Source organism: Pieris rapae, chromosome 15 (genome assembly GCF_905147795.1).
Source record: "Pieris rapae chromosome 15, ilPieRapa1.1, whole genome shotgun sequence".
In the NCBI taxonomy this organism is placed as follows: domain Eukaryota; kingdom Metazoa; phylum Arthropoda; class Insecta; order Lepidoptera; family Pieridae; genus Pieris; species Pieris rapae.
In genome coordinates, this window is record NC_059523.1 from 1303572 (window position 1) to 1329727 (window position 26156).

Sequence of the window (26156 nt, forward strand, 5' to 3'; positions counted from 1 at the left end):
TTATATCAAGTATTTTATTTTTCTAATTCTCTAATTTAACTTTATATAATTATTTTTTGTAAAGATGCATATAGATCATTCTTCGAAAAATAAGGACATAAAGTAGATTCACATCTTACGTGTGTACTAGAGAAAGTACACACATAAGATGTGAAATAAAATGTGTGCGTCTAGTAGTGTACACGCACACATTTTATTATTTATTATAATGGTTACAGTTGTGAGATTTAGATCATAACATAACATAGCTATTTTGACAGTTGTGTATTAACAATATAATTTACTAGAAAATTTAATATGAAAATATACTACTTTGTTTTCCTGTTATATTTGAACTGTTGTTGTATTTGATTGATCTCCGGAATATTCTCAGATAGGGATGTTAAAGGTACACACAAAGTGCGTTGTTTCACGTGAGGTGGGAAGGGAAAGCGTACCGATTGTTGACTTGTATTAACAAAGAAGTTACGCCTATTGAATGCTGTCACCGACACTATAGACATCTTAATATGTATAATGAGTTCACAGTAGCAATATTTTTAACACAGTTTTATAGTTAAATCTTTTAGTAATTCCAAAGAAATTATGAAAATATTTAACCTTACAAACTAAGCCTAGATTTAAGAAAATGGTTCCAATAGAAACCATAACTCCCAGTTAAAATACCGCTATATCATTCTAAATAAGTTTAAGCCTTGTATAACTTAACTATAAAAATTATATGTTACCATTTAATTTGTTTTAATATTTTATTTATCAATTGAAATTATGGTTGAAAATCCTACAAAAGGTTACGAATATTGTAAATACTATACTTGTGTGTTATTACATGTTCATATAAAAATAATAATTTTATAGCACATGATACCTACCATTTACCCTAAGCATCAGTACTTCGTACTTGGCAGTGTTCCATTGGCGTTTATCCAGTTTTTCCTTCCACGTTGAAATCAGTTCAACATTTAACAAGAAAGGAAGCACACGCATCCAATATAATATTTGTGTGTTAAGAGTGATCTGTGTATTTCAGTGTATTCGGAAATCATAGTAATTAAAAGGTAAATTATTAATAATATTTTATTTATTTATCAAATACAGACTTAGGTTCCTTCAAGAAAAGAGCGGACCAATTCTTAAGAGGCCGGCAACGCACTCGCGAGCCCTCTGGCATTGAGAGTGTCCATGGGCGGCAGTATCACTTGACATCAGGTGAGCCTCCTGCCCGTTTGCCCCCTGTTCTATAAAAAAAATCATTGTTTATAAATTTCTTAGTATAGGTATGTATTAGCAAAAGTTCTAAAAAGCTTCGTAATGTTAGTCTTCCAATACTTGTAGAGTAGGGCAAAAGCCTCCTCCATATTTTTCCATAAATTTATTTTTTCCCTAGTTCTATTACGTCATCTTCCCAGTAGGTCCAGTCCATTTTGTTGTTTCAAGTGTACATACGCATTATTATATTTTGCTACAATTTAGCAACATTACATTTTTATTTACTTTCCTGATATTTTTATAAAAATAGCCTGTAGTTAACACACATTTATATTTCTATCGTTTAATTTTTTTAAAGCATCTTTCTGGTAAAGGCTATTCTTATCTGCACTATTCCGCTATCTGGCATATACCTGCCATTTTATTAATCTGGTCTATCCGCCTTCTATATTGTCTTCCTCTTTTGCGTTTCGTTGCGTTCATTCTTTTGCGTTCACCCCATGACAGGCGGAAGTCAGAGTTAACGCTATATTTCTGATTTTTAATCTTCATTTCCAAAAAAATGTGAATAAACGTACAACATTATGTCACTCAGGCACAAAGATATGTTTGCCTCAGAAACATAAGCAGAATATTGCGTATTTTTCTTTGTTGCACCACCTATTTCCCAATTTTAGGTTTTAAAATCTTTATTATAAATAAACAAATAAATCACGGCGCTACATCCTTTTACGTCTGGGCCTCAAATCGTCAATCTTATAGACACTTAGGTGATCAGCCTCCTGTTTCTGGCACAGGCCGTCGACTTGGGTCTAAGGCAAGCCGAGAGAATGGTATGCTGCTCCCACAATGGGCAGCAACGCCCCCAATTAAATAGGTGCCCTTTTTGGGCATCCCGTCTGTCCCCTGCTAGTATAGGGCAAAAATATTTTATAATTTTAGTAAAATTATAAGAGTGACTCTATATAACTCAGTAGGCAGTACATAAACATAATAAATTGTACGCAACTGTCCAGTAAACACAAATAACCCAGACTATAGGAAATGCAAAACAATCATTAATTTCATTCAGTTCGTATGTAAACATGAGTATTTTGGGAACATATGTGTTTATAAACACACTCACATACGTTTATGTTTTGTTATTTACCACGAGTTGGCGATCAGGTGATCAAGATTATGTTCCTAGTGGAGTGGACAGGGGATTCAAAATACGTATATCGAGTTTAAAATAATTTAAGAGTACTTTGTATCAATACAAATACTTTGAATGCGTTTGGCGCCTTTTTGGTTTCCCCCCTTTTTTAATGTTTTTTTTTTGGTAGCCAGTAATATTTTCATATAAAAACTTATCTCCTTATTTATTTATTTATTTAGTAATCCTACAGCTAACATAAATTATATATAATTACAAACAAATACACTGAAAATATAGGCAAAGCTAGAATACATGATACATTTTACTAGAATAAGATTTAGAAAAGGGAACAAACAAACAAAACGTATTTAATACATTTAACTGATTGTGATTTAATTTTTTCTTTGGTAATTGAAACAATGATATGTGCACATTACAAATTCGAATCACTTTTGTATCATTTTAAGACTGGGATGCAGATTTTGCTGCTTTTGAGATTTTTAAAGGTTATTTATTAGCTTCCTGTACCTGAAACATGCCGTCGACTATTTATACCTGAAGTATACTGGTTTTCTTCCATTCCAGTCGATTTATGGAGATTTGAGAATTGAACAAACGATATTAGGGATTCAGAATAGAGTTAGAGTTGCACCCTGAAAACACAAGGCCGAATCTGCTTTAAACCCTAATCGAAAAACTGTTTACAGGAAACCAACTGCATCTATTAGAAAAGATTTATTAAAAAAAATTATATATTAATTATAAAAACATCGAATTGTGGCAAGTCTAATTTAGTACGCGATCTTTATTGCAATTGAAAATTTTATTCGTGTTTTTGACTGGTTTGATCTATCCCTCAACCAGGTTTTAAATAATCCATATATTGCCAGTATTTTAAGCTTACATAATTTCCGCCATTCTAACTTTTATTTCTTTTGAGATCTGTCCATCTGTAATTAATAATACAAATTACGATCAACACAAATACTATATATATCTACGACAAAAATGACGTGATTTTTCATCATATTAAAAATATTGCGTAGAAGTGTGTCCTGTATACAAATTTAACGATGCCAGAAAGTTCGTTTTAGTGTCAAGGCCTGGGTCAACCGACGCATTCTATTTTCAAACCGCGCGCCATTTTCCGTCTTACAAAACAAAGGAAATTTACGAGACTTTCAGATAACTTTTAATTGGCTTAACGTGTCATTCAGTTTGACATTTGTTTACGGAAAATCCCGTAACATACGTCTTTTGTTTTTTATACTTTCTCTTGTACATTATTCATTTATCCTTGTGTGTTTACTCATTAATTTAATAACTTCAAGAATGTCTTGGTTATTTTATTATTAATATACAAAATAGACAGTCACATTTAACAATATTAACGTGATTGTAAGTTTTATGTATTAACTATTAATAACCATACACCCTTAAATAGTCTAATGAAGCACCAATTTTTAACATTCAACACTAACGGCAAGATTAAGAAACATAACTGTTATCTGAAGTCTGCGAAAATCACAATATTTACAGATTTTTTTAGAAGACTAGTTGATTATAAAGTGTATCGCAAGAGTTGAAAAAACAAATAACGTTGCTATAGTAACGTTAATGATATTGGCAGACGGCTTGAAGACACGTCTAACGTGACCTTGCAAAGACGTCATTTCAAATATAAGCTTGACTCGACTATTTTTAGGGCGATAGCGTTATTTGGAACAAAATTGTATGGAAACTCCACTCTCTATTATCACGGATTAAAGTATAGGAACACAACTGGGCGAATCCATAACGAAAGAGCACCCTAGCCTTGACACCCAGCTTTGTAATTGTACCCTAGGTCAAGGAAGTATGTAAAGATTGTTTTTTAGGTTTCTTTTTATTAATTTTTAATTATTTTTATTATTACTATGTCACTTAAGAAAATAGATACTATATATGTGTTGTTATGACTACTAATAAACAAAATATATAAGCTAAGTTGTAAATATCCAAATATCCTGGGTGTTATTGAACCATCCACAAATAATTCACATCAAAAAAAACATACTTAATGCTGTCATATATTAAGTTTTTTATATATATTGCGAAAATTTTGTGCGCTTTTTCTGCCGCGCACCACCTCTTTGTGACACCAGTTGCCCACTTAAGTATTTCCGTACCAATTCGACTAAGGGTCCTTCAAGAAAAGAACGTACTAATTTCTAACGGGCAACGCACCTGCGATCATTCTGGCATTGTCTATGGGCGGCGGTACCACTAAACATCATATGATCTTCCTGCCCGTTTGCCAATTGCTTTATATGAAAATGTGTGCTAGATGTATGGGTCCTAGCCATGTAGAATTCTTGGTACCAAATTAAGTGTTTTTATTTAACTGTTTATTGATAATTCACAGATACTTATAACTAATATTTACAATTTTTTAATTTAAACATATATCCAAAACACTCCATATATACGAAGAGTTACGATAATTTATATAAACTTATTCGTTTGTATGCGAGAGTGTATAAGGTGTGTGTGTGTGAGTATTTTGTTACAAAGGAACGTTTTCTATAGAGCTTATTAATATGGTGTTTATGACATTTTCCTTTGAATTATTGTATGTAGAGGGAGGATAAAACTTGCTGAGTTTCTTGCCCGTTCTTCTCAGAACAAGGACTCTTGGTAGTTTTGCGAACGGGTGGCGTAGTTTTGCTCTTTCGCGAATTTTGTAAACATTTTTGACATTCATAAGCATGCATTAAGTCGCATTTAAATTAAATAAATAAACTTTGATTTGATTTGGTGGAATTAAAATTAATTCCGTCAATTTTAAGGAAAATATTATTATTAATTAAGCTAAAAAAGCCGATGACTTTATATTTGGCGATGCGAAAGTTGACGTAGTATACAGAAGACTTTGTTTATGTATTGGAAGTGGGACAGATGTCTGTCATCGATTAAGAATGTAACGGGGAATCACAGTTGGTGAAATGCAATGGCGCATTTCAGACAAAAGGATTGAATTGTGTGTTAAAAATAATGTTTACCAATCGTGTGTTTGAACTTGTAAATGTTTATGTCGCAGCCAACTAGCTTAATTAGCTGTTTAGTTAACAGCCTAGCCTTTTAACTGGACGGCCCCGTTTGACTAACGGCCTGAAAGCCGCCTCTTATTACATTAAAAACAAAAAATTTAAAATGACGAATTTAGTCTAGCTCTTATCAATAAAATTATTATAATTAAAAGGCCTTATATGTGGCTTATTTTGATTTATTAAAATGCATTATTGACATTAATGCTGATAAACTGACGACTTCATCAACTACATCAATAAATCTTTGAAAACTCCGTGATAGTCTTTTGTTTTCCGACAATTATACTGGCAGAATGCCAATATAAACAAAGACATGTTGCCTTTATCTTCCATTCTAAACACAGGTCATATTTTATTGGTCGAGGGCGATAACCTTGGATGTATTTTCGTGCAATAGATGGCGCCACGTGGCACTGTTTACGTTGAATGCGTAGTGTTGATCGCAGGTTTTTGTTTACTTTGGATTAAATTAATAATATGTTATTTTTACCACATACCTCATAGATTTTTTTCTTCATTTTACAGAATATAATATATCACAAAACGTTACATTAGAAAACCGCTGTGTTTTGTATAAATGTAACCATAGTATTCTTGTTTAGGAGCGCGACAAATGCATATAAAAGTAGTTTTTTTAATTTAGAGTTTATGTTGGTTAGTGTAGGGCTATCTATTATCTGCTTGGGTAGACTAATTATTAGCCGCGGTAGCAAATACTGCAACGTTCTGCCATATACGTTGTTTGCTCTCGATGTACGGAGCCAAACTTGCGTTATCACTCGAGTCTGTACGCCGAAAATAGTGCTCGACTAGAAGACATTTACTTACTTTTTTTGTTATTGGCAGTATTTTGCAGTAAAAGATGTAAACTTAGCTTAAATAAACCTTAATAATAATTAAGGAAAATTCTTGTATTTTAATCTATAATGTATAAATAATAACCTATTAAAAAGTTTCAGTAAAACATGACGCAATATACTGGAATTTATATAACTTTACTCATGTCACGACCAATATATCCGATCGAATTTGAAAAGCGTTTCATTTCACGATAATTCAAAATATTTAATCTCCATAAGTGCGTACTATACTGTTATAAGGCTGTTTCACAATGTCCGGATAAGTTCCAAATAAGCTATTTCTTTAATTTCTAATCATATTTAATACAGAAATAACATAATACATAAAAATATATCTAATAAATAACCTTAAAATTTAATTATTAAAAAATATTATTAAAAGGAGTCCCTTTTAATAATATTTATTTTTATTTCTTACTTATTGGTAGGATAAACTAGTGTTTGTTGCGTTTCACGACTGTCAGATAGTGCTGAAATAAAAGAAATAAAATACGTTTATTTTGGAACATAAGATCATCATGGTATCATTTATTCCACGTCATTAAATTCTAGTTTGCATCGTCATGAAACGCTAAGTTGCTTATTCTGAACTTTTATCTTCCAAATAAATGACCCTTACTATCTTTGGTTAAAAGACAGGCTTGCAGACAGATTGTAAAGACAGCTCCTGTAATTATATATTAAGGGCCTGTTTCACAATGTCCCGATAAGTTCCAAATAAGCTATTTATTCATTACTGGTAGGATAAATAGTATTTTTGCGTTTCACAACTGTCAGATAGCGCTATACGTCATGAAATTCGAAGTATCTTATTTGAAACTTTTATCTTTCGAATAATTTATGTGTTGCATAGCTATTTGACACTTTATCCATACATTGTGAAACAGGCCCTAAGAATTCCCTAACAAATAATTGACGTAGACACGTGACAAACTTATAATCTACGCAATTGTAATGTGTAATGTGTCAATGTCCGAACATGTGTCCATGCGTTATAAACACAGCTTGTTTACCACGTGCTGTTTTTATTGCACGTGTATTTGAGGCGCGTACGTGAAAGCTATGAATACCAATTGTTTGGTTTGGACGATACATTTAATTTTCTTTATTTCCGAAATAATTCGACTTAGGGTCCTTCAAAGAGCGTACCAATTCTTGAAAAGCCGGCAGCGCGCTAGCGAGATTTCTGGCAATGCGAGTGTCCACGATCGGCGGTATTACTTAACATCAGATGAGCCCCATTTGCAACCATTTGTACCAAAAAAGCAAAATTTGTCTTATTTCAAAACGACGATTTTATAATTACTCTTCAAATCGAGGTGTCTTAAATGTTTTGTCAGTAACGGCGTAAATGCATTGTAAACAAACAATTTTCTTTCTTCGTAAATCGAGCTAATAATTTATTTAATATTCTCAACCTTAATGGCAGCTTTAATCAATATTTGGATTTAGATGTCCATCTCAGATGGTCAAAAATGGATTGAAAATGGTCGTCCTACGGAAATCTAATCCGTTCCTACGACGCTACATTCTGGCTGCTACGCATACGTTCTACAAAACATGCTACGGCATGTGTGCTACGGTCTACGCAGTAATAGTGATCTTTGTAGTGTAAATAACCAAATACCAAGAGTTATTTATAAAATGTAATTCCAATTGTGGACTATAATTATTATGTACTTCTTTATGTTGTATCTTGAAGAGTATGAACAATTATAATTATAGATTATTAGGCGCAGAGGTTCTTTTCAACTTGTATTAAAAATAAAATGAAACAAACAAAAAAAAAATAGTTTTTTTTAATTAAAGTATTCCTACAGCTACTCATTAAACGATATTCAAACCATTATATTATACACAGAAACCAACAACGTAATACACATTCAAACATACATAAAGAACAGTTTTACCAATTTATACAAAGCATAAATTCATACTAAATTACAAATTATAAGTTCTAAGATTCATTGATCATTATAATAAATATATAATATAAAGATACCAGTTTTTTAAATACATTTTTAATAGTTTTTTAGTCACATTTAATATATGTATTTGCTGGTAATTTGAGTTGTAATCTGCAGGTATACGATACATAACTGGAACATAATTTGAAATAGTTGGGTTTGCCTTGTATATACAATACAAGGCAAACCCACTTTAAGGGGTGTGAAATAGCAAAAGCGACAATAATGGAATGGAAATTCGATTTCATTTATACGTGAAAAACTTGTGAACCAGTCTTACTATTATTTTAATCATTATTTTCAGTGATAATGCCTTCTGAGGTGATAACAGACAAGTCACTCCAGCGCGAGCTTGCTGACTCTATCATCCGCATGGTGCCGTTGGATGAAATAAGGATTCTTCTTGCTTGTGGAGCTAAGGTAGTATACATTTATTCTACTTCATTTGTTTATATTATCACGGCTTTTAGAGACCAAGAATCTACTCGCTACTCTACTGAAAAGATGGTGAACATTGAATGGTTAAATTTCAGCTTCGCCATTCCTTTTTTATAGGTTGAAGGAATGGAATAAAAGATGAAACGAATAGCTCATTGCTGTGGACTAGATGTAATATATAAAATTCTCGTGTCGCGGTGTTTGTGGTTAAACTCCTCCGAAACGGCGTGACCGATTCTCATGAAATTTTGTGTGCGTATTGGGTAGGTCTGAGAATCGGACAACATTTATTTTTCATCCCCCTAAATATTAAGGGTAATCCATCCCTAAATATGTTTTATTAATTTTTAGATAAATTTTTATTTTTTTATCAACTGTATCAACAGCATTAAAAAATACATAGAACCCTAAATTTTCAACCCTCTACGATCAACCCCTATTTTTTATTATAAATGATATACATGGCAAAACGACGTTTGCCAGGTCAGCTAGTATATTATAATAATAGATTTTAAGATTTCAATTTAAAAACAAAAAACAATTTATGACGAGTTTTGTGTGTTTTTGTTTTAAATTTAAAGGATTTTATGATTTCAGGTCAATGAACCTGTGACTCAAGGTCTACGTCCCCTGCACTATGCGATTTGGCAGCGATACCTGGAAGCGACAAGGCTGCTCCTGGTACGCGGGTGTGACATCAACGCCACTGATGATTGTGGTTATAGCGCTCTCCATCTGTCGGCAGAACATGGGTATGTCAGATCTGTTCCCCGTTTCCGTTGGAGTAGACGCTAATTAAAAGTTTAAGTAGGCACCTGGTAGATAGTACCAGATACTCCAGATCTGGTGCTTTCCTCGCTCAAGAAATTAGGGAAGAAGAACTGGCAAGTCCCTTTCTGTCACTCTTTTTAATCGTTAAGGTTTTAGTCATACAAATTGTTTGATTTGGAGCAAGGATTAGGATCATATTATCATGTCTTCTTAAATAAATTTTATTATTTATAAAAAAAAATTTGATTATTTTACTTTTAATGAGGGCTTTGAATTTATTTAGTTATAATTTCGCTTGGGAGTTTGGTGTAAAAACGAATACAATTTCCATATAAGGAGTGGTTTATCTCCTGGAGCCTGGTTGGTCGCAAATTATTTTTATTACGCGTATTATACTGGTGAAAGTCACCATTTGATTTAAAATCGTTTATTATATAAGTTTTTACATTTCTATTTATTTACCCAGGTACACAGAACTAGTGAAACTCTTACTCGAAAGTGGTGCTGCTGTCGACTATAGACAAGATACTGCTGAAGAATTCCCAAGAACCACTTTGTGCGATGAACCACTACGTCTCGCTATACGGAATAAACACTATGTAAGTTATACTGTATATCTTTGGTATACATCAAAATTAATAATAAAAAATAATTCACATAAATTAATGTAAATAAACTCAACGGATTAGTATCGCGATACAGCGAGGAATATTTTTTTAAATTAAAAGTACAGTGCCACAGGTCCCAAACATTACCTATATTTTATTTTTAATTATAATTACTATGAAGATTAAGAATATTGTAGATACTGTAAATTTGTGTGTTAGAAATACATTATAGTATTATATGTAAAAGCTGAAACACATACATAAACGTATTTAACTTACAATTTACAGGCCGTAGCACGTTTATTATTGGAACATGGTGCAGATCCCAATAAAAGATACTTTTTTGGATCTGAAATCAATCTGGTGTCAGACCCTGAATACTTGGAGCTGCTGCTCATGTTTGGTGCAAATCCTGACTCAAGGGACCGAGCTGGTCTGACACCGCTGATGAAAGCTGCCCGGCAACGAAAGGTAATCGTTATTTATTTATTTTTTAAATACCCACACTATCCTTACCTAAGCCAAAACGATAATATACATATATTTTATATGTACCTACTTAGTATCCTAGTAATAATAGCATTATCTTTCTTATTTTTCCTGGGAAAAAAATGTTTTGCCGTGACGACTTTGTTCCCCGGGCCAAGCGATACAAATGTCAATAGTGTGTGTGTGTATCTGTGCATTAGATTGTTTCTGGGCCTTGGTGTCATTTGCAATCTACCTACATTATATAGTATCTACAATTGTAAATGTGTTTTGTCATGGGTACTCTTTATATTACAGTGTTACATAAAGGTTTTAATTAATTTACAGGGAATCGAATCAGTATTGCTGCTTCTCAGCTATGGAGCAGACATCAACGCGTTAACAGACGCGCGAAATGATTACAGAACTGTCATGCACTATGCTGTTTTGAGTGGTATGTTTATTTAATACATTAATAATTATATATAAATTATTAAAAATAAATAACATTTTGACTCATTGTTTAGTTAGACGATTGTCTAAGCAAGTTTGATATATTACTGAAAACTGTTATGTAAACTAAATTCCTTTTTTTTACCCTATGACACCTTGTCATAGGGTAAAAAAAAGGAATTAGAATTGATAAGAAGCCATAGACAATATCTTTATTATCCTCATTTTGGTAAAGTTCTGATGAAAAACGTACCAAAAAGTCAATTTCGAATATTTTAAACACCAGTATAATAATACCCCTTACAGGAAATACCGAAGTAGTTAACCTCTTGATAAAGCAAGGCGCGAAAGTCAACTATGAAAGTCCAGACCTGAACAAACCATCGCCTATTGACCTTGCCATACTGAAAGGAGACGTGGATGTAGTTCAGATGTTATTAAAAGCTGGTAAGTTTTATTAAATATATAATGTCCATTTTTATCAGCCTTCCATGGCTTCAGATTATTCTGACATATTGAAACTGGCAAACATGGTGAACAAATGTCCTGTCTGTGCAGAAGCGATTTTTAGGTATCACATGGGGCGACGGGAGAGTGATGTGTCGATCGCGTTATTGGTAAATCAGTTGACGTTTGGGTCCCGTACTGCATTAAGATGCCAAAACTTTTCCCACTCCCTTGTCCAATGCTCAAGAAGTTTGCCGGTATCTGTACGCATGTTCTAGATATTCAGACTAGATATGCGAAGTCTTTTAAATTTTTCCATATCACTCCAATGTTAAAAAGGAATTGTATGTGACATACATACTTAAACGATAAACGTATTATTAATCATATAACAATGTGTGTGGCCAGTGCCAAGCCAGCACCACTTCTAGGTTATTTCCTACTAAAAGCACAATCGCGAACTTTTGTCTCGAACTATAAATTCCTATGTCATGACGTTCTGGAATCATATTTAGTGCTTAGTCTCGACTTTGAATCACCTCAACAGTTTAAATGTCCATTTTACTAAGTATATTCTTATTTTATAGGTGCCCATGTAAACGCATCAAGTTCTGTAATAGGCACTCCTCTCCATGTAGCCTGCTCTGATAATATATCTAACAGGAAGGAAATTGTTAAGGTAATTATCAAGACAAAAAGGCTAACTCTTGTAACTAGTTTGTAAAAATTAATCATTAATTTATCAAATAATATGTCGTGGAGATTATAATTAAGTAACTAAACCCGTTGAATAATACAATTGCAAAATAAGATTGACTATTTCAAAGTATATAAATTAAGACGCCATTTTAAATTTTTTAACTTATTCTCTTTTTTTTCATAGATTCTACTTGAAAGTGGAGCAGACCCAAATCAAAAGGTGTACAATGAAGATGATGGGGCTCAACTAAGACCGGCACTGGCGGAATACTTAGCTAGCAACACTGAGCCAGACGCTGATATTGTCTATGCTTTGTTGAGAAGTGGTGCTAGGGTAAGTGCATTAAAACACAGCGCTAACTATCTTCATATTATATTGTCTAAAACGTATGGATTTAGAAGCCTCATACCACTAAAGATAATTTAAAAAATTTTTGTAAATTTTTAATTTTAGTTACGAGAAAAGTTTAGAAATTTAACTCCACATTAGGCCCCCAACATAAATTTAAATTGTATGTAAATATTTTTAGAACATTTAACAAACAAAATTAAATGCAAGAATGTATGTATATTTTTCTATGTTTAGGTAATAATGAAAACTCAATTTCGGGATCCGGACGGCATACTCAACCACCTTCAAAACGTCACGCTAGAAGAGTACCAACATATCTACTATCTCCTTTTAAACGCCGCGGAATCCTTTGACCTCTGCATGATAAAAAGAAACAACATTCTTACACCAACGCAAAAAGAAGCTTTAATCAAACGTGCAAAGACTCCAATTGCCTTGCTTGGGCAAGTTAGAATATTTATGCGTAAAATATTTGGTACAGAACTTGCAAAAGTTGTTAAGAAGTTGGACATACCTACCATTCTCCATCGCTACCTGCTTTTTGAGTGTAGTTAAAAAAGTTGAGGTTGCTTTTATGGCTTTTTCTGTTGTCTATGGCTGTGTTGCCAGTAGATAAATTTTGTCCGAAATTCGGGAATAACTGTCCTCAGGTACTGACGGATTTAAGAATAAAGTTATATCAATGAGGATTTTTTACGTAAAATAAGACTAAATATTTTACTAAGATTAGATTAGAATTATTATTGTATTGAAAGTGTCCAAGGGTTTTTAACTATATCGTTTAAAAGTCATATTTTATATATTTATTAATGTCTCTCAAGCATTACATATTTTATTTACTTGAGGTTTATATATTTACTTTTTAATATTTTATTTACATTTTCATTTAAATATATGGAACTATATATGCACATCGTTTGCTTAAACTTCAAAAACTAAGCTTTATTGAGAAATCCTAAAACGTACTTAATCATTATCTCAGATGGTTTCATTATTTGTCAGAAAGAGTAGAATTAATACTTTATTAAAATGGCGCAGACCGATTATTAAGTGAAGAGAAGAAAATTTTAGTTTACGGGGAAATAATTAAACTTTAAACGTTATACTGTAAATGTAAATCATTACTGAACTTTTACTAGGTTCAAAAATGTGATATATTTGTGATATAATATTAGATTTAAGATGTTTACTTGATCGATTCAACGCTATTACGTTATTAAATATTTTTAAATTCTTATTCTTTTATTTCTCAAACACCTTCCTTCGTCAAAATCCATATTATGTGTGCAAATACCAAGACACTTAAACTTGAACACTTTATCTCTGAAGATTATACCTAAAATGTTATCCCACGCCTAGCAAAACAATATATCGCCGAAATAGGTGTTCCTCAATACCAGCACCGACCCAACAACAATACGGAAGGAAGATTAAACGCCCTAACATATCAAAGAAAATCCCCGTACGTAAAAGGGAGAACTTCTTTTTCTAGAACACCTAAGTTTCATCACTTTCAAGGGCTTTGGATAACAAAATCCATCTTCGTTTCCGAAATTTGTTGACCTCCTATTTTTTTCAGTGTGTTTGCACCAAGATACACACGATGGTACCACTCACTCTACTCCACCATACTGGGAACCCAGAAAATTAAGGTTTATCAGTCAGTGGTAATATATACAGAGTAGGGTAATTCGACGTTTGACAAATAAAGTAATTTACGATTTATTTAGTTTTTATGACATATTTTCCTTTATAACGAACCCTTTGTATATATCATACAAATAACTAATATACTTCGTGTTCATTAATACTAAAGACACAAATAAAAATTAAATAATATCCAGATAATTCAATCCAATTTTCCCAGTATTGCCCACAATACATTTTTATTTCCCTATATTCCATGAGATTCCGGTAGGACTATAACAATTAATAATAAGTAACAATAGAAATGAACACAAGCAAAACAAAGCTACTATTAAATTCAATTCCATAGGAAATAAAACCTAATAACCAACCTCCCAAATATGTTGAAGAGTACATTTAACTGGGTCAAATTATATCTCCAACTGATTTAACCACCAGAAAGATTAAAAGAAGAATAACAAATGGATGGAAAAGATATTGATCACAGAGGGAGATCATGAAAAGTACAGATCTCATAAAAATAGAGCAAAGTCTTTAACACGTGTATTCTGCCCTACCTAATCTATGGCTGCAAAACTTAGGCACTGTCTAACCAGGACAGGGACACGTTAGCACTTAGCACACTGCAAAAGAGCCATGGAAACAAGCGCGCTAGAAAATTAAACAAACAAAGAAACAGAAAGAAGAGCTAGAACAGGTGTGAGACATCCTCACTAAGATAATGAAATAGAGATAGACGGGTCATATGCTACGGAGCTCCCTTGAAAAATGGAGCAAAATATTGACTGAATGGTACCTTAAAGACGGAAAACAAAGAAGAGGCCGACAACGCAAGTGATGGAAGGACGAACTGAAACTAACAGCAGGCTACAACTGGAGAAGAATCGCAAAAGGTAAAGAACAGTGGAAAGGGTAAGAGGAGGCCTTTGCCAAGAGTATATCTCAGAGTTCGAGTGCCTCTAGAGAGAACAGAAAGGATTACTTATAGAGAGAACATCGTAGTGGTTCGACTAAGGTCTCTTAATACATTTTTTATATCTAGGATATAATCTAGGCTGCGCGAGTAGCTGTGTAGGTGAGATGTTAACAGTCGTGCGGCCCGTACAGTAGAGTGTATAAAGCAACTTAGCATGTTTATGTTTGGTTAAGCAAACTTGGACCGTACCGTAATGTTAGGGAAGGTAAGTCAATTACTTTTTATATGAATTAATAATTTAACAATTGACTTGTTATTAAATTATGTAAATTCAACGTGTATATTTTAAAAATGAAATCGTCAATAATACGTTCGCACCTATATCAACCCTGCACCAAAAGTTATATAATTTAATAGGTGTATATCTGTGGTGTATTCTCTTTGGTTGACAATGATAATTGGCAACTGACAATTGACAAAGACTACAAACACGATGACTATCATTTTGATTGATAAATCTTTAAAATAAAATTTTCTTGAGCTCCTTATTGTTTGGAATCTTAATTATCATTTAAATAGTATATTAAAAAGTATAATGGCTGATAAACAAAAAGTAGATCTTGGTTTATTGGAAGAGGATGACGAATTTGAAGAATTTCCTGCTGAAAGTATGTTTTTATTAGAATCTAATGCATAAATTGGTAACAAAAGTTTACTTAAATGTTTAAAATTCATATAATCCATAGATTGGGGGAATGAAGAGGCAGATGATGAAGACGTTTCAGTCTGGGAAGATAATTGGGAAGATGACATTGTTCAAGATGATTTTAACCAACAACTTAGGTCTGTATATACTTAGTGACACAAACTACAAAGAAAATGTAGATGTGACCCACAAGTAGGGTTTTTCTTGTTTTGTAGCTTGATGAATAAATAATATTTAAACAACTTGAAGTAGATATGTGTAAATAATGTGAAAGCTATTGAATGTAAAAATCTTCACACTGTTTTTGATGTTGAACCATTAACAATAAAAGCACAAAATAAATGATAGATCATAAATCATTTTTAAAATTTGCATAATTTTTATTACATAAATATGAACAAAAAACTGATTATGCATTATTTAGACCTTACTTCTTTTAATATTGCATTTAAACATTACTTTCACATTTACAGACAACAACTGGAGAAGCTAAGGGAACAAACAAAAGGATAATTTGTCATTTACTTAAACTAAATCTAATTTTTAACTTACTTTAATATATAATATGTAAACAAATTTGTTTTTTTTTTACAATAACCTCTAGGTACCTCAAAATTAATTTCTGTTCTTGTACTGGACTATAAGTATAATATGTTGCAGCCAACTAGCCGTCATAGCTGTTTTTATTAGGTTCTTAACAACATCATCTGCTGTTATGATTTTTCGGTTTTATTGGTTGGTATATGAGTAGTCCCTTCAATGTTGTAATAACAGATTTTGACTAGTAGTAATTACTATTTATGTTTGTGGTATATATCAACTAAGTACATAACTACCTTTAAGCATCTTTTTAGTTTATTTAGCTGCTGAAGTACTAACTAAATGTATCAAAAATTTAGTTTACTTACTTAGTTTTATAGATGAATGTACCAACTAAACCAAATAATTTATTGAATACTAGAGGAAAATAAAATTACAAATGTTTATTACCCACTTTTTTTAAGAAAAATCTGTATTTGCTTCATATAATTTTTAATCTGATATATTAATAGGGAATATTGCATAAGGAAATAAAATACTTCATGATAATAACTTTTATTAAGAGACCAGCTCATCTGTACTTAAGGCACTTATGAAGAACTTCTTAAAAATATCTCATTCACAACACAGGACATTATTTGCACATGTAGAAATAATACTATATTGAAGTGGATTTTTAAAAAGTCTATCAAATATATATGGAATGATTAAGTTAAGTATACAAGACAACTGAGATCTCAAACTTTAAAAGCATAAATATTCTAATACATTTTCATAATTTGACGTTTTTGTACAAAATATTAGCCTATACTTAAAACAATGAGTCTTATCTAAAAAAATTTAAAGAAAATAAAATATATTTTTATTATTTGATTTTTTTCTGAAACCATTAGTCTATTTTTAAAATTAGTCTTATAGGCCCTGTACATAAAACAATGAATCATATCTACAAAAGTTCTAGTAAAATTATAGGCTAATTGAAAAAAAAACAGAAAAAATTAGTCTATCTATAAAAATTCTAGGAATACTTAAAAATTGATATTTGGATTTGAGCTGATTCCAAACTGGAATTCTTCGTTCGTTTGTTCTGGCTGGGCAATATGGTCTTCGGCATCATTGAAGTATGTGTCCAAAATATGAAGGGACTTCTTGTAGATCTAAATAGAAGGACATTCATAATTTGTATTAATATTTACATTAACAAACCGTGATCATGGGTTTCAGTGAAATATATTCAAATATATTTCCCTGAGAATGAAATGGAGTTATTGTTTGGCTATTTACCTTAAGCTTTTTATATTAAATAAATTTATGAAATATTCATAAATGAATAATAATATAACTGATAAATAATTAATATAACGTCATTGCATATAAAATACAAAAACACAGATATGTGTTTTTATGTGATCCAATTTTAATTAGTTGTTATTTAATATATTGAAATTTATTAATACTGTACTTCAAATTGAGTTTTAGCTGTGAGATAGAGGCCAGAATAAGCCCAATAAAACATAGAAAATTGTACCTGTTCATTTTCATGCTCTTGAAGTGCCTCAATTTTGTCCAAAGCTGTAATTTCTTCCAATTGAATGCATAATGGTTCCACTTGACCAAATTTAGCAGCAGCCTAGGAAAGAAAGGTGTAGTAGAGTTTCAAGTCAAAATAGCTGCTATCTAAAGCCCAATTATTAATCCACAATCTCAGATTGTTTTCAATCTGAGATCAGACCGTGACAGTCAATCAATCTCCTAACTGCATCCCAATAACCAAACCCTATGAAGACAATCCATTTTTGGCGACGGATAGAATGCAATATCTTCGCTCTTTACACTCATATATTTTGATAATCAATAAAGTAAATAAAACCGTCATACCATGAGTCGTATCGACAGATGGCTATTAATATCCGTCGATTGGTTAGTGGCACACCTTTATCAATATTTAGATTAAGATGTCTATCTCAGATGGTAAAAAATGGATTGAGATAGGTTATTGGATTGGGGCGTAATTTATATTTTAATCCTATCTCTATTTTACATTTTATATATGAAATTGCTAACAATTAACTTGTCACGAAATCAAAATAGATTAGGCACATAAAGAAATCAAAACTTTTTTAATTTATATTTAAAAGAAATAACAAATTATTCAAACAATTACGTTTTATGTGTTCTGTTAAATATTATTTTGGTCTTGATAATTAAACGATAACGACACCAAACGAAAATGTATAACATCCCTTGCCAACTTAAAACATATTCTTTAATGTTTTATTATTTTGACTAATTATTTTGATATACCTGCAAAAGATTTGTTAATCCTTCCAATACAACAATAATTGCTCTGTGGTCCTGAGAGTCTAGCAAAGCACAATATGGCTCAATGAAGCCCGCAGATACTAAGGCATCAAGTTGCATCGGAGTTCCACCCAGACATAAGTTTGTGATTGCCCAGGCGGCTTCTTTTTGACATCTGTAAACATTATTACATTAAATTTGCACATAGTTGTCAGGATATTTTATAAGATATTATTGAACCATGGTACATGCTGTTTGTGCCAGTCATATAGATCAGTGATTTATTTCTTGTTTTTACACAAGCATATTAACATCAGGTCTTCACCCAAGTAATTAATACACGGTCAAAAATAGATTTTCTTAATTTATACACACAAACACTTGTATTGTATTTTTAATATGAACCTTGTGTCTGCAAGATGTGCCTTAGGGATTTGATGATCAATTAGTGACAAGATTAAGGAACTTTGAGTAGTTATATTTCTTAAACTAGTGAAATATACTGTGTCTAAAATGTTCATGTCTAATACAATTGGTCAGACTCCCGTTTTATCCACATCGACATTATAGTCGAAAATTGACAATCGGTCGCCCGTGCAACTATCATGCAATGGCCATGACTGGCTCATATTATGTATGTACTTTTTTTTACTACTCAATATGACTTTGCTATGGAATGGAAGCCTGTTTATCCATACCACAGGTTGTTACCTAGTCTGGATACCAGTCTCCCAAAACCGTCTCAAATGTAATCTTATTTATTGCTGTAAATGTTATATGGGAGAAAAATAAATTATTATTTCTTGGGCTGATGCCAAAAGCAATAAACTGGTGTCTGAAGTCAAAGCTGTTATGTGGAGGGTTGGACTAGAGTCAACTTAATTAGTCTTCGGCTTGATCTCTTGGCATTCCGAAGGATGTGGAGTGGAGCTCAGCTTATGGTCTAGTTTAGGGAACCAGCTCCCAATTGAAGCATTTTCGAAACCGTTCGACTTAGACTGCTTCAAGAAAAAGGCGTATTAATTCCTAAAAAGCCGGCAACGCACTCGCTTCTAGCTAGAATTGGCACAGGACAGGTTTACGTTTTTATGAGCAAAACACAAAGTCTCGCAAATCCAGTATGAATGAAAGTGAGTATGTATTTTCAAAAATACTCACCTAATATCGCTTACACCTAGAACATGCACCAGATGAATCAGCATTCCTTTATCAATTGCTAGTTGAATCTGTTCACTGGTACCAGCCAGAACGTTGCTCACCGCCCAAGAAGCTTCTTTCACTAATGACGTGACACCAGAGTGTAGCAACTCGGTTAGATAATCTAGGCAATTTGCTTGGAGACATCTGTCCGTCTGTAACGAGTACAAGAAAAAATTTAATCATCAGTTTACACAACGCGTTCTTTTGAGTATATATGTCAGGCTGTGTAAGAATTTGATTTTAATATTTATTTTGTAACAACAGCTTCATTATTGGTCATAATGTAATAGTAGTTTATGCAACTGTCATATAATAGAGGGTATTAAAACATGAGTATTTTTTTTAATGTGTTAATACACTAAAAACTGTTTTGTTAATGCACTAGAGTTTTGAATACCTAATTATATGCAGTTGCAGACACTACTTATATATTTTCTTAAAGAAGTATGTCAATAAAAGTCTGTATTTCATTTCATAATTAAAATATTACCAAAAGAAATTATATTAAGTACATATTCAAAAACATAAATGAAACATTAAAATATAATAAAAAAAGAAATTTCTATAAAGTTCAAACCCAATCAATAAATTACCTGTTCATCGGATCCAGTAAGCATATTGCCCACAGTTCGTAAGGCCGGAGTCTTAACAGCTGGAGATTTGTGCTGCAACAGATTCATCAGACGGGAGAGTAAATTAGGGGTGGTTTGAACCTCCTCAATACGTTCGTTGGGACCATCAGTTAGGTAGGACAGGGCCCAGCAAGTATCCGCTGAAACCAAAAGTTATTAAAATATTAATTTTCTGGAAAATTCTACTTGTCTCTACTGTTAATATATAGAAAAAAAAGTAATATATGGAATGGTAGTAGTCAAAATTTTCTTGGAAAATGTACTACAAAACTTATTTCATAATTTAGATTATATCAACTGTTAAATATAATATATAAAATTCTCGTGTCCCGGCGTTTGTAATTAAACTCCTCCAAAATAGCACAATTGTCGTGAAATTTTGTGTGCATAGTTATTTTTTAGTTCATTAGGTGATTGAATCAACATTTAGTTTACATTCCTCTAAATGTTAAGTCCACACTTAATTTATTTTTATTTTTTAGAATTTTTTTACACCCCTCTACGATCAAACCCTATTTTTATTTGTTAATTCAAAACTTATGACTTGGACAATGAGGTTTATATAGCGAAAAATCAGCAAAATGTTCCATTTTGGTACACTACCGCTAAAAAGGTAGGCTAAGTAAAATCATATTCAGGCGAAACGAAGGTGGGGAAGGCAGCTAGTTGTCACAATCAATAATTTAATGCTTTAAATAATAAAAATATACCTATGAATTTTTAAACAATTGAGACACAATTATTAAAAAAAAATCAGTGGCGCTAAAACCTTTTTGGGTCTTGGCCTCAGATTTCTGAATCTGTTTCATGAACATTTTTAAATCTAATAGGCCTGTGGTGCCTGACACACGTCGTCGCTTGGGTCTAAGAGATATCGGTTTCCTCACGATGATTTTCTTCTCCGTTCCAACAAATGTTAAATGCGCACATAGAAAGAAAGTCCATTGGTGCACAGCCGGGGATCGAACCTACGACCTCAGGTATGAGGCACGCTGAAGCCCCTAGGCCAACATTGCTCACAATAATTATTTAAACAGTCAAAATCTATTTATAAGGACATCAAAGAGACTACTCATATTTAATCGTAACAGCCGATGACATTGTTATTAAGTACCTAATATGTACTTATAATAAAATAAAAATATTTTTTATTTTATTTTACATCAAAATTATAATAAAAACACATTACGTACATATAATTATTATTTTTCTGCATTCACAAAATCTGTTTATAAGGCGGCCTAATAGAATACAGCTGATTTCTCTCAATATAACCGGTATGTTATTCTAAACCAGGTATGGGCAACCTTTGACATGTTTGCCAAACTGTACCGTGCCAATACGTTCGTTGGCCGCGTTTAAAAGTACTTAGTGCATTTGAAAGTAGTGATCATATTTTTACGATAGATAAAAGATATGAAATAATACGACAATGTTATTAAATCGTTAATTCATTGTTACAAACTACGAAAGTTAATAATTAAATTATACCGAAATCAATTAGACACTTAAGCTTGAATTTGGGAAAGTAATCCATATCTAAGACGTAAAGAATTTTCCAAACTATCATCAGTCTTGTACGATATGGTGATTTATTAATTAAGATTTATTTAATAGAAAATAAATAAATATATAGAAGATAAACAAAAATACACGAAAATAAACGAAGGTAAAAGAAAGAAAAACGCTGAAATTTTTTTATGTGTAGAAATTGCACAGGTCTACGTCTTTAAATTTTATGAGGAATATAGAATTATATATAATTATACAAAATATATCAGATTATAAGTAAGCAAGTGCATGGATTTTTTTTATAGGACAGGGGCTATAAAAAAAAATACATACACTTGCAAACGGGCAGGAAGCTCATCTAATGTTAAGTGATACCGCCGCCCATGGACACTCAATGCCAGAGGGCTCGCGAGTGCCTTGCCGGCCTTTTAAGAATTGGTATTGGTATTTTATATATTTAATAAATAAATTACTAAACTTACCTAGCACTTCTTGGTCATCTATTTCTAACAATTCAGTAATGTATGGCAATGCTGGGGAAACTACCTCGAAGTTTACTATTGGGTTCTTATTCCTGTAAAATGTATAAATTGTATCATATATAAGATATAATATCTAAAAAAATATTTTTTTTATTTTCAGCCAAGTACATCATATAAATTTATATACATTATTAATTTAAATCAGGGTCATCTGTGATAAATTTATTAGGGTTTTCTGTTAAGCTAGAGTGACTTTAATAATATGCTACAAATTTTAGACTTCCTCCTCTCTCATTAGAGAAACTCTCTATTTGATAGTACATAAAATCCTTTAAGGCACCGGTGAGGGTTTGAACATAGGATTTTATATGTAGTAGTGGAATACCTAGCATGCACTTATCAGCTCAATGTATAAATTCACTCACCTGCACAAGTTGCTAAAAGTCCAAGCAGCTGTTCTTAATTGCGACGTGGGACTGTTTATTTGCAAATGGGGCAATAGGGCAGGTAAAGCCCCGTGGGACAGTACAATGTCTCTTGTCTGTGCACCATCGCCAGCTATGTTTCCCAAGGCCCAGGCACTTTGCTCTCCTACTGCCCCTCCTTGGGCCAAGAGGGCTATCAGTTGCGGAATTGCACCACTCTAAAAAATGTATTAAGATATTTTTAATAAGAGGTATAAATCTGAAACATGGGAAATGAGAAAAGTATAAATTCAATAAATTTACACTAAGTTGGTGATTAATGGAGAAAAAAACATAATAATATGGTGAAGACTTTTACAGTCTGTTGGAAATACTACAAGTGTGGCAATTATGGGAACTAATATAAAAACATTTCCCACACTAATTCCATACTTTGAATTTATTCATATGGAAAACAAGATGATTATAAAAAAAAATATTTCAAAATTCTTTCCAGATCCTAAAGTGTAATATATATAGGTATAATAGCATGTCTATTGTTTGACTTTATGCAGTGATCAGGTTATGCATAGACACCTGACTTCGATGTGTGTTACAAACTATTAAACTACAATTAAAGATGGTACTTAATTTACAAATACAAAAGATAGATAAACTTACATCTACAACAGCCATTGTGTGCTCATGTGTGCCAGATGCGATGTTGGTGATTGCCCAAGCTGCTTCAAATTGCAAGTCATTACTGAAAACAACAGTTCTGTGCTATGGATTCTTACACTTTAAAAAAATATCAGTGATGCTACAACCTCTTTAGGTCCTGGCATCAGATTTCTAAATCTGTTTCAATATCATTTCTAAATCTAATAGTAGGTAGGCAAGTAGATAATCAGCCTCCAGTGCCTGACACACGTCGTCGACTTTTTGGGTCTAACACATGTCGGTTTCCTCACGATGCTTTCCTTCACCATTCGAGCAAATATTTAAAGTGCACATAGAAAGAAAGTTCATTGGTGCACAGCCCTGGGTCGAACCTACGACCTCAGGTATGAGAGTCGAACACTGAAGCCACTAGGCCAACACTGCTCTTTTTTTACACTTTACAATAACTTGTCATTTTTTATCATAGCTTAAACAGAATTTAACTGAATATATAATACAAAATACTAATTAAAAAATTAAAAAAATATTTTGAGACCAATTAATAAGTCCATATATTGTTAGTATAGTAAAACTTTGTTAGCAAAATTATTAAAAACATTTAAATATTCAATTCATAAGTCTACGTTGATTTGAGACACCAGGTACATGTAATGTATAGTAATTAAATAAGTGATACGCAAAACTGGTAAATCAATCGAGATTTAGTTGTAATACAATTATTATCTCAAAGTAAACCTATGTGGCACACTCCACAACAAACCTTTTACATTATGTTTATGTATCTGTTTAATTGTACAATGAAATCATATGGAAGACATATGTATTGTCTCGTAAGTAATTTAATAAAAAATTATTAGCCCCTAAGTTACTTATAAAACAATTGAATTTATTATGAAACCAATTTTTTTAAACTAATCTCACCAGTCATCCCTGTGTAACGCATCAACCAACGGTTTCAGAACACCAACTTCCAGCATGATGTTTATTGGTGGATTCTGTTCTTTGGAGAGTTTCCTTCGGGCAGCTCTTGCTGATGCTGTTACGATGGACAGGTCGGACGATTTTAAACCTATAACAGAGACAGACATCCAGTAAATTTGTGGGATTAAGATATGTTTTTGACTTAAGATAGTTTCTCCTTATAAATAAATTTTAAATATGAGATAAGATAGAGTATAGACTACTTTAATACTTTCTGTAGACTACCGACATTAGGGACTCTCCTTACTATTTAATTACAATGAAATAAAAGTTCAACAAACATAGCAATAGCTCAGCTGGTTTTCTGTCAGCTATTCCTTAATACATATTAATATATTTTTTGTTGATTCATTTAGCATTATTTTAAATTTTGTTTTAATGTGTTAACATGTGATGAATTCCAATTTAAACAGTCTCATAAATCTAAACATCTCAAATCTGGAAGTGAACCTTCACAATTATTTTTCTAAACAGCAAACAGGTAGAAGGCTCATCAGTTGTTACGTGATAACACAACATAGTCACCATAGACACCCACAGTGCCATCAATCATTTCTACATGCTGGTTTTGTATAATAGTAGTGCTTTGCAAAAAGTGCCTTGTGAACAAGAGACACTGATCTAGTAGTAGTAAAATTTTATATTCTGCCCCTATGTCCAATGATGAAACTGAGTTGTAGGTATTAATCCTGAATAAGTCCTTTAAAACTCTCAATAGTTAACTACCAAACCTTTTACAATTTCGCGTGGTGTCATGACATATTCAGAATCCTGTACTTCATCAGCTTCGGGGGACATTGCTCTTCTCTTGAGTAGCTGTTCATCTCGAGCTTGCTTGCGAAGAGTGACACTCAATTCAACACGTTTTCGGCGAAGGTCCTTTTGAAAGAAATAGTTAAGATATTTGGATAATTGTCTCATTTCTCAAACATTTATATATGTTTATAAAAAATAAAAGTGTTATCTTATTTGATTCATCGACTGTATGCCAAATGCTATCAAGATACAGTAATAATCGTTACTTATTTTATTTTAAGGGTAGCGATGACCTTCAGTACCCTACAATAAACTTATCGAGAAAATTCCAATGAAAAATTGTAATTTTTACCTAGCCTTATTAGTTAAACCTCATTTTATTAGAAAGATGAGAATTACCACTTGTAAAATGTTTTAATTTTACAATAATAATCTATCATTAAATAATGTTATCTCAATATACGTATGATATAATTAGAATATAACTAGTAGTAGTAGTAAGAGTTTTATTATGAGTATTATCAAACTTAAAATAAAACATTAGATCTTAAAAAATAAAGACAAAAGGTGTTAAAAGAAAAGATGGATACTCAACTTACATTAACTCCGTGCCCAGCATTCTTGTAAGCAGCTAGCCTAGAGGTGTGAGTTTTGTCCGACATTTTATATTTTCGAAATAGAATAAAATAAATAATTCGTAAGCAGCAGTTAAATCTAAAATAAATTAAATCCGCATGGACCTACAATTAAAAGTTAAAACTGAGCAAGTGTTTTTACATGTGTGGTTAGAGGTATAGTAGCGGCAATCAACTGTAATAAATTTAAAATTTGAAAGATTAAGAGTTTTCGAAAGCCAATCATAAACAGTGCATTACGCAAAGAGTACAGAGATAGATCAC

General features: G+C 32.1%; 2 protein-coding genes across 2 annotated transcripts; one reads left to right on the forward strand and one right to left on the reverse strand.

Moving 5' to 3' along the window:
* The first annotated feature begins 952 nt into the window (after positions 1-952).
* Positions 953-13736, forward strand: LOC111000288 (ankyrin repeat domain-containing protein 50). Its single transcript, XM_022269676.2, has 10 exons — positions 953-1058; positions 8568-8683; positions 9299-9453; positions 9939-10071; positions 10369-10551; positions 10897-11002; positions 11308-11448; positions 12036-12127; positions 12332-12481; positions 12734-13736. Exons 2-10 carry the CDS (start codon positions 8573-8575, stop codon positions 13052-13054), a joined length of 1392 nt encoding a protein of 463 aa, XP_022125368.1. The 5' UTR covers positions 953-1058; positions 8568-8572; the 3' UTR covers positions 13055-13736.
* Positions 13737-16847: 3111 nt separating this feature from the next.
* Positions 16848-26080, reverse strand: LOC111000286 (importin subunit alpha-1). Its single transcript, XM_022269674.2, has 11 exons — positions 25857-26080; positions 25233-25380; positions 24442-24589; positions 23521-23602; positions 22861-23078; positions 22436-22527; positions 20403-20581; positions 19768-19961; positions 18613-18784; positions 17837-17938; positions 16848-17465 (listed from the first exon to the last, which is right to left on the reverse strand). The coding sequence occupies exons 1-11, from the start codon at positions 25917-25919 to the stop codon at positions 17337-17339; spliced, it is 1527 nt and encodes a 508-aa protein (XP_022125366.1). The 5' UTR covers positions 25920-26080; the 3' UTR covers positions 16848-17336.
* Positions 26081-26156: the final 76 nt, after the last annotated feature.

Bases quoted from the DNA above. Each gene is read 5' to 3' on its own strand.
- LOC111000288 (XM_022269676.2), top strand. From the start codon at position 8,573: ATGCCTTCTGAGGTGATAACAGACAAGTCACTCCAGCGCGAGCTTGCT. The intron at 10,072-10,368 runs GTAAGTTATACT...TACAATTTACAG, and splicing joins CTATACGGAATAAACACTAT to GCCGTAGCACGTTTATTATT. The intron at 11,003-11,307 runs GTATGTTTATTT...TACCCCTTACAG, and splicing joins GCACTATGCTGTTTTGAGTG to GAAATACCGAAGTAGTTAAC.
- LOC111000286 (XM_022269674.2), bottom strand. From the start codon at position 25,919: ATGTCGGACAAAACTCACACCTCTAGGCTAGCTGCTTACAAGAATGCT. The intron at 19,962-20,402 runs GTAATTTATTGA...TACTCGTTACAG, and splicing joins TTACTGGATCCGATGAACAG to ACGGACAGATGTCTCCAAGC. The intron at 18,785-19,767 runs GTGAGTATTTTT...TAATGTTTACAG, and splicing joins CTAGGTGTAAGCGATATTAG to ATGTCAAAAAGAAGCCGCCT.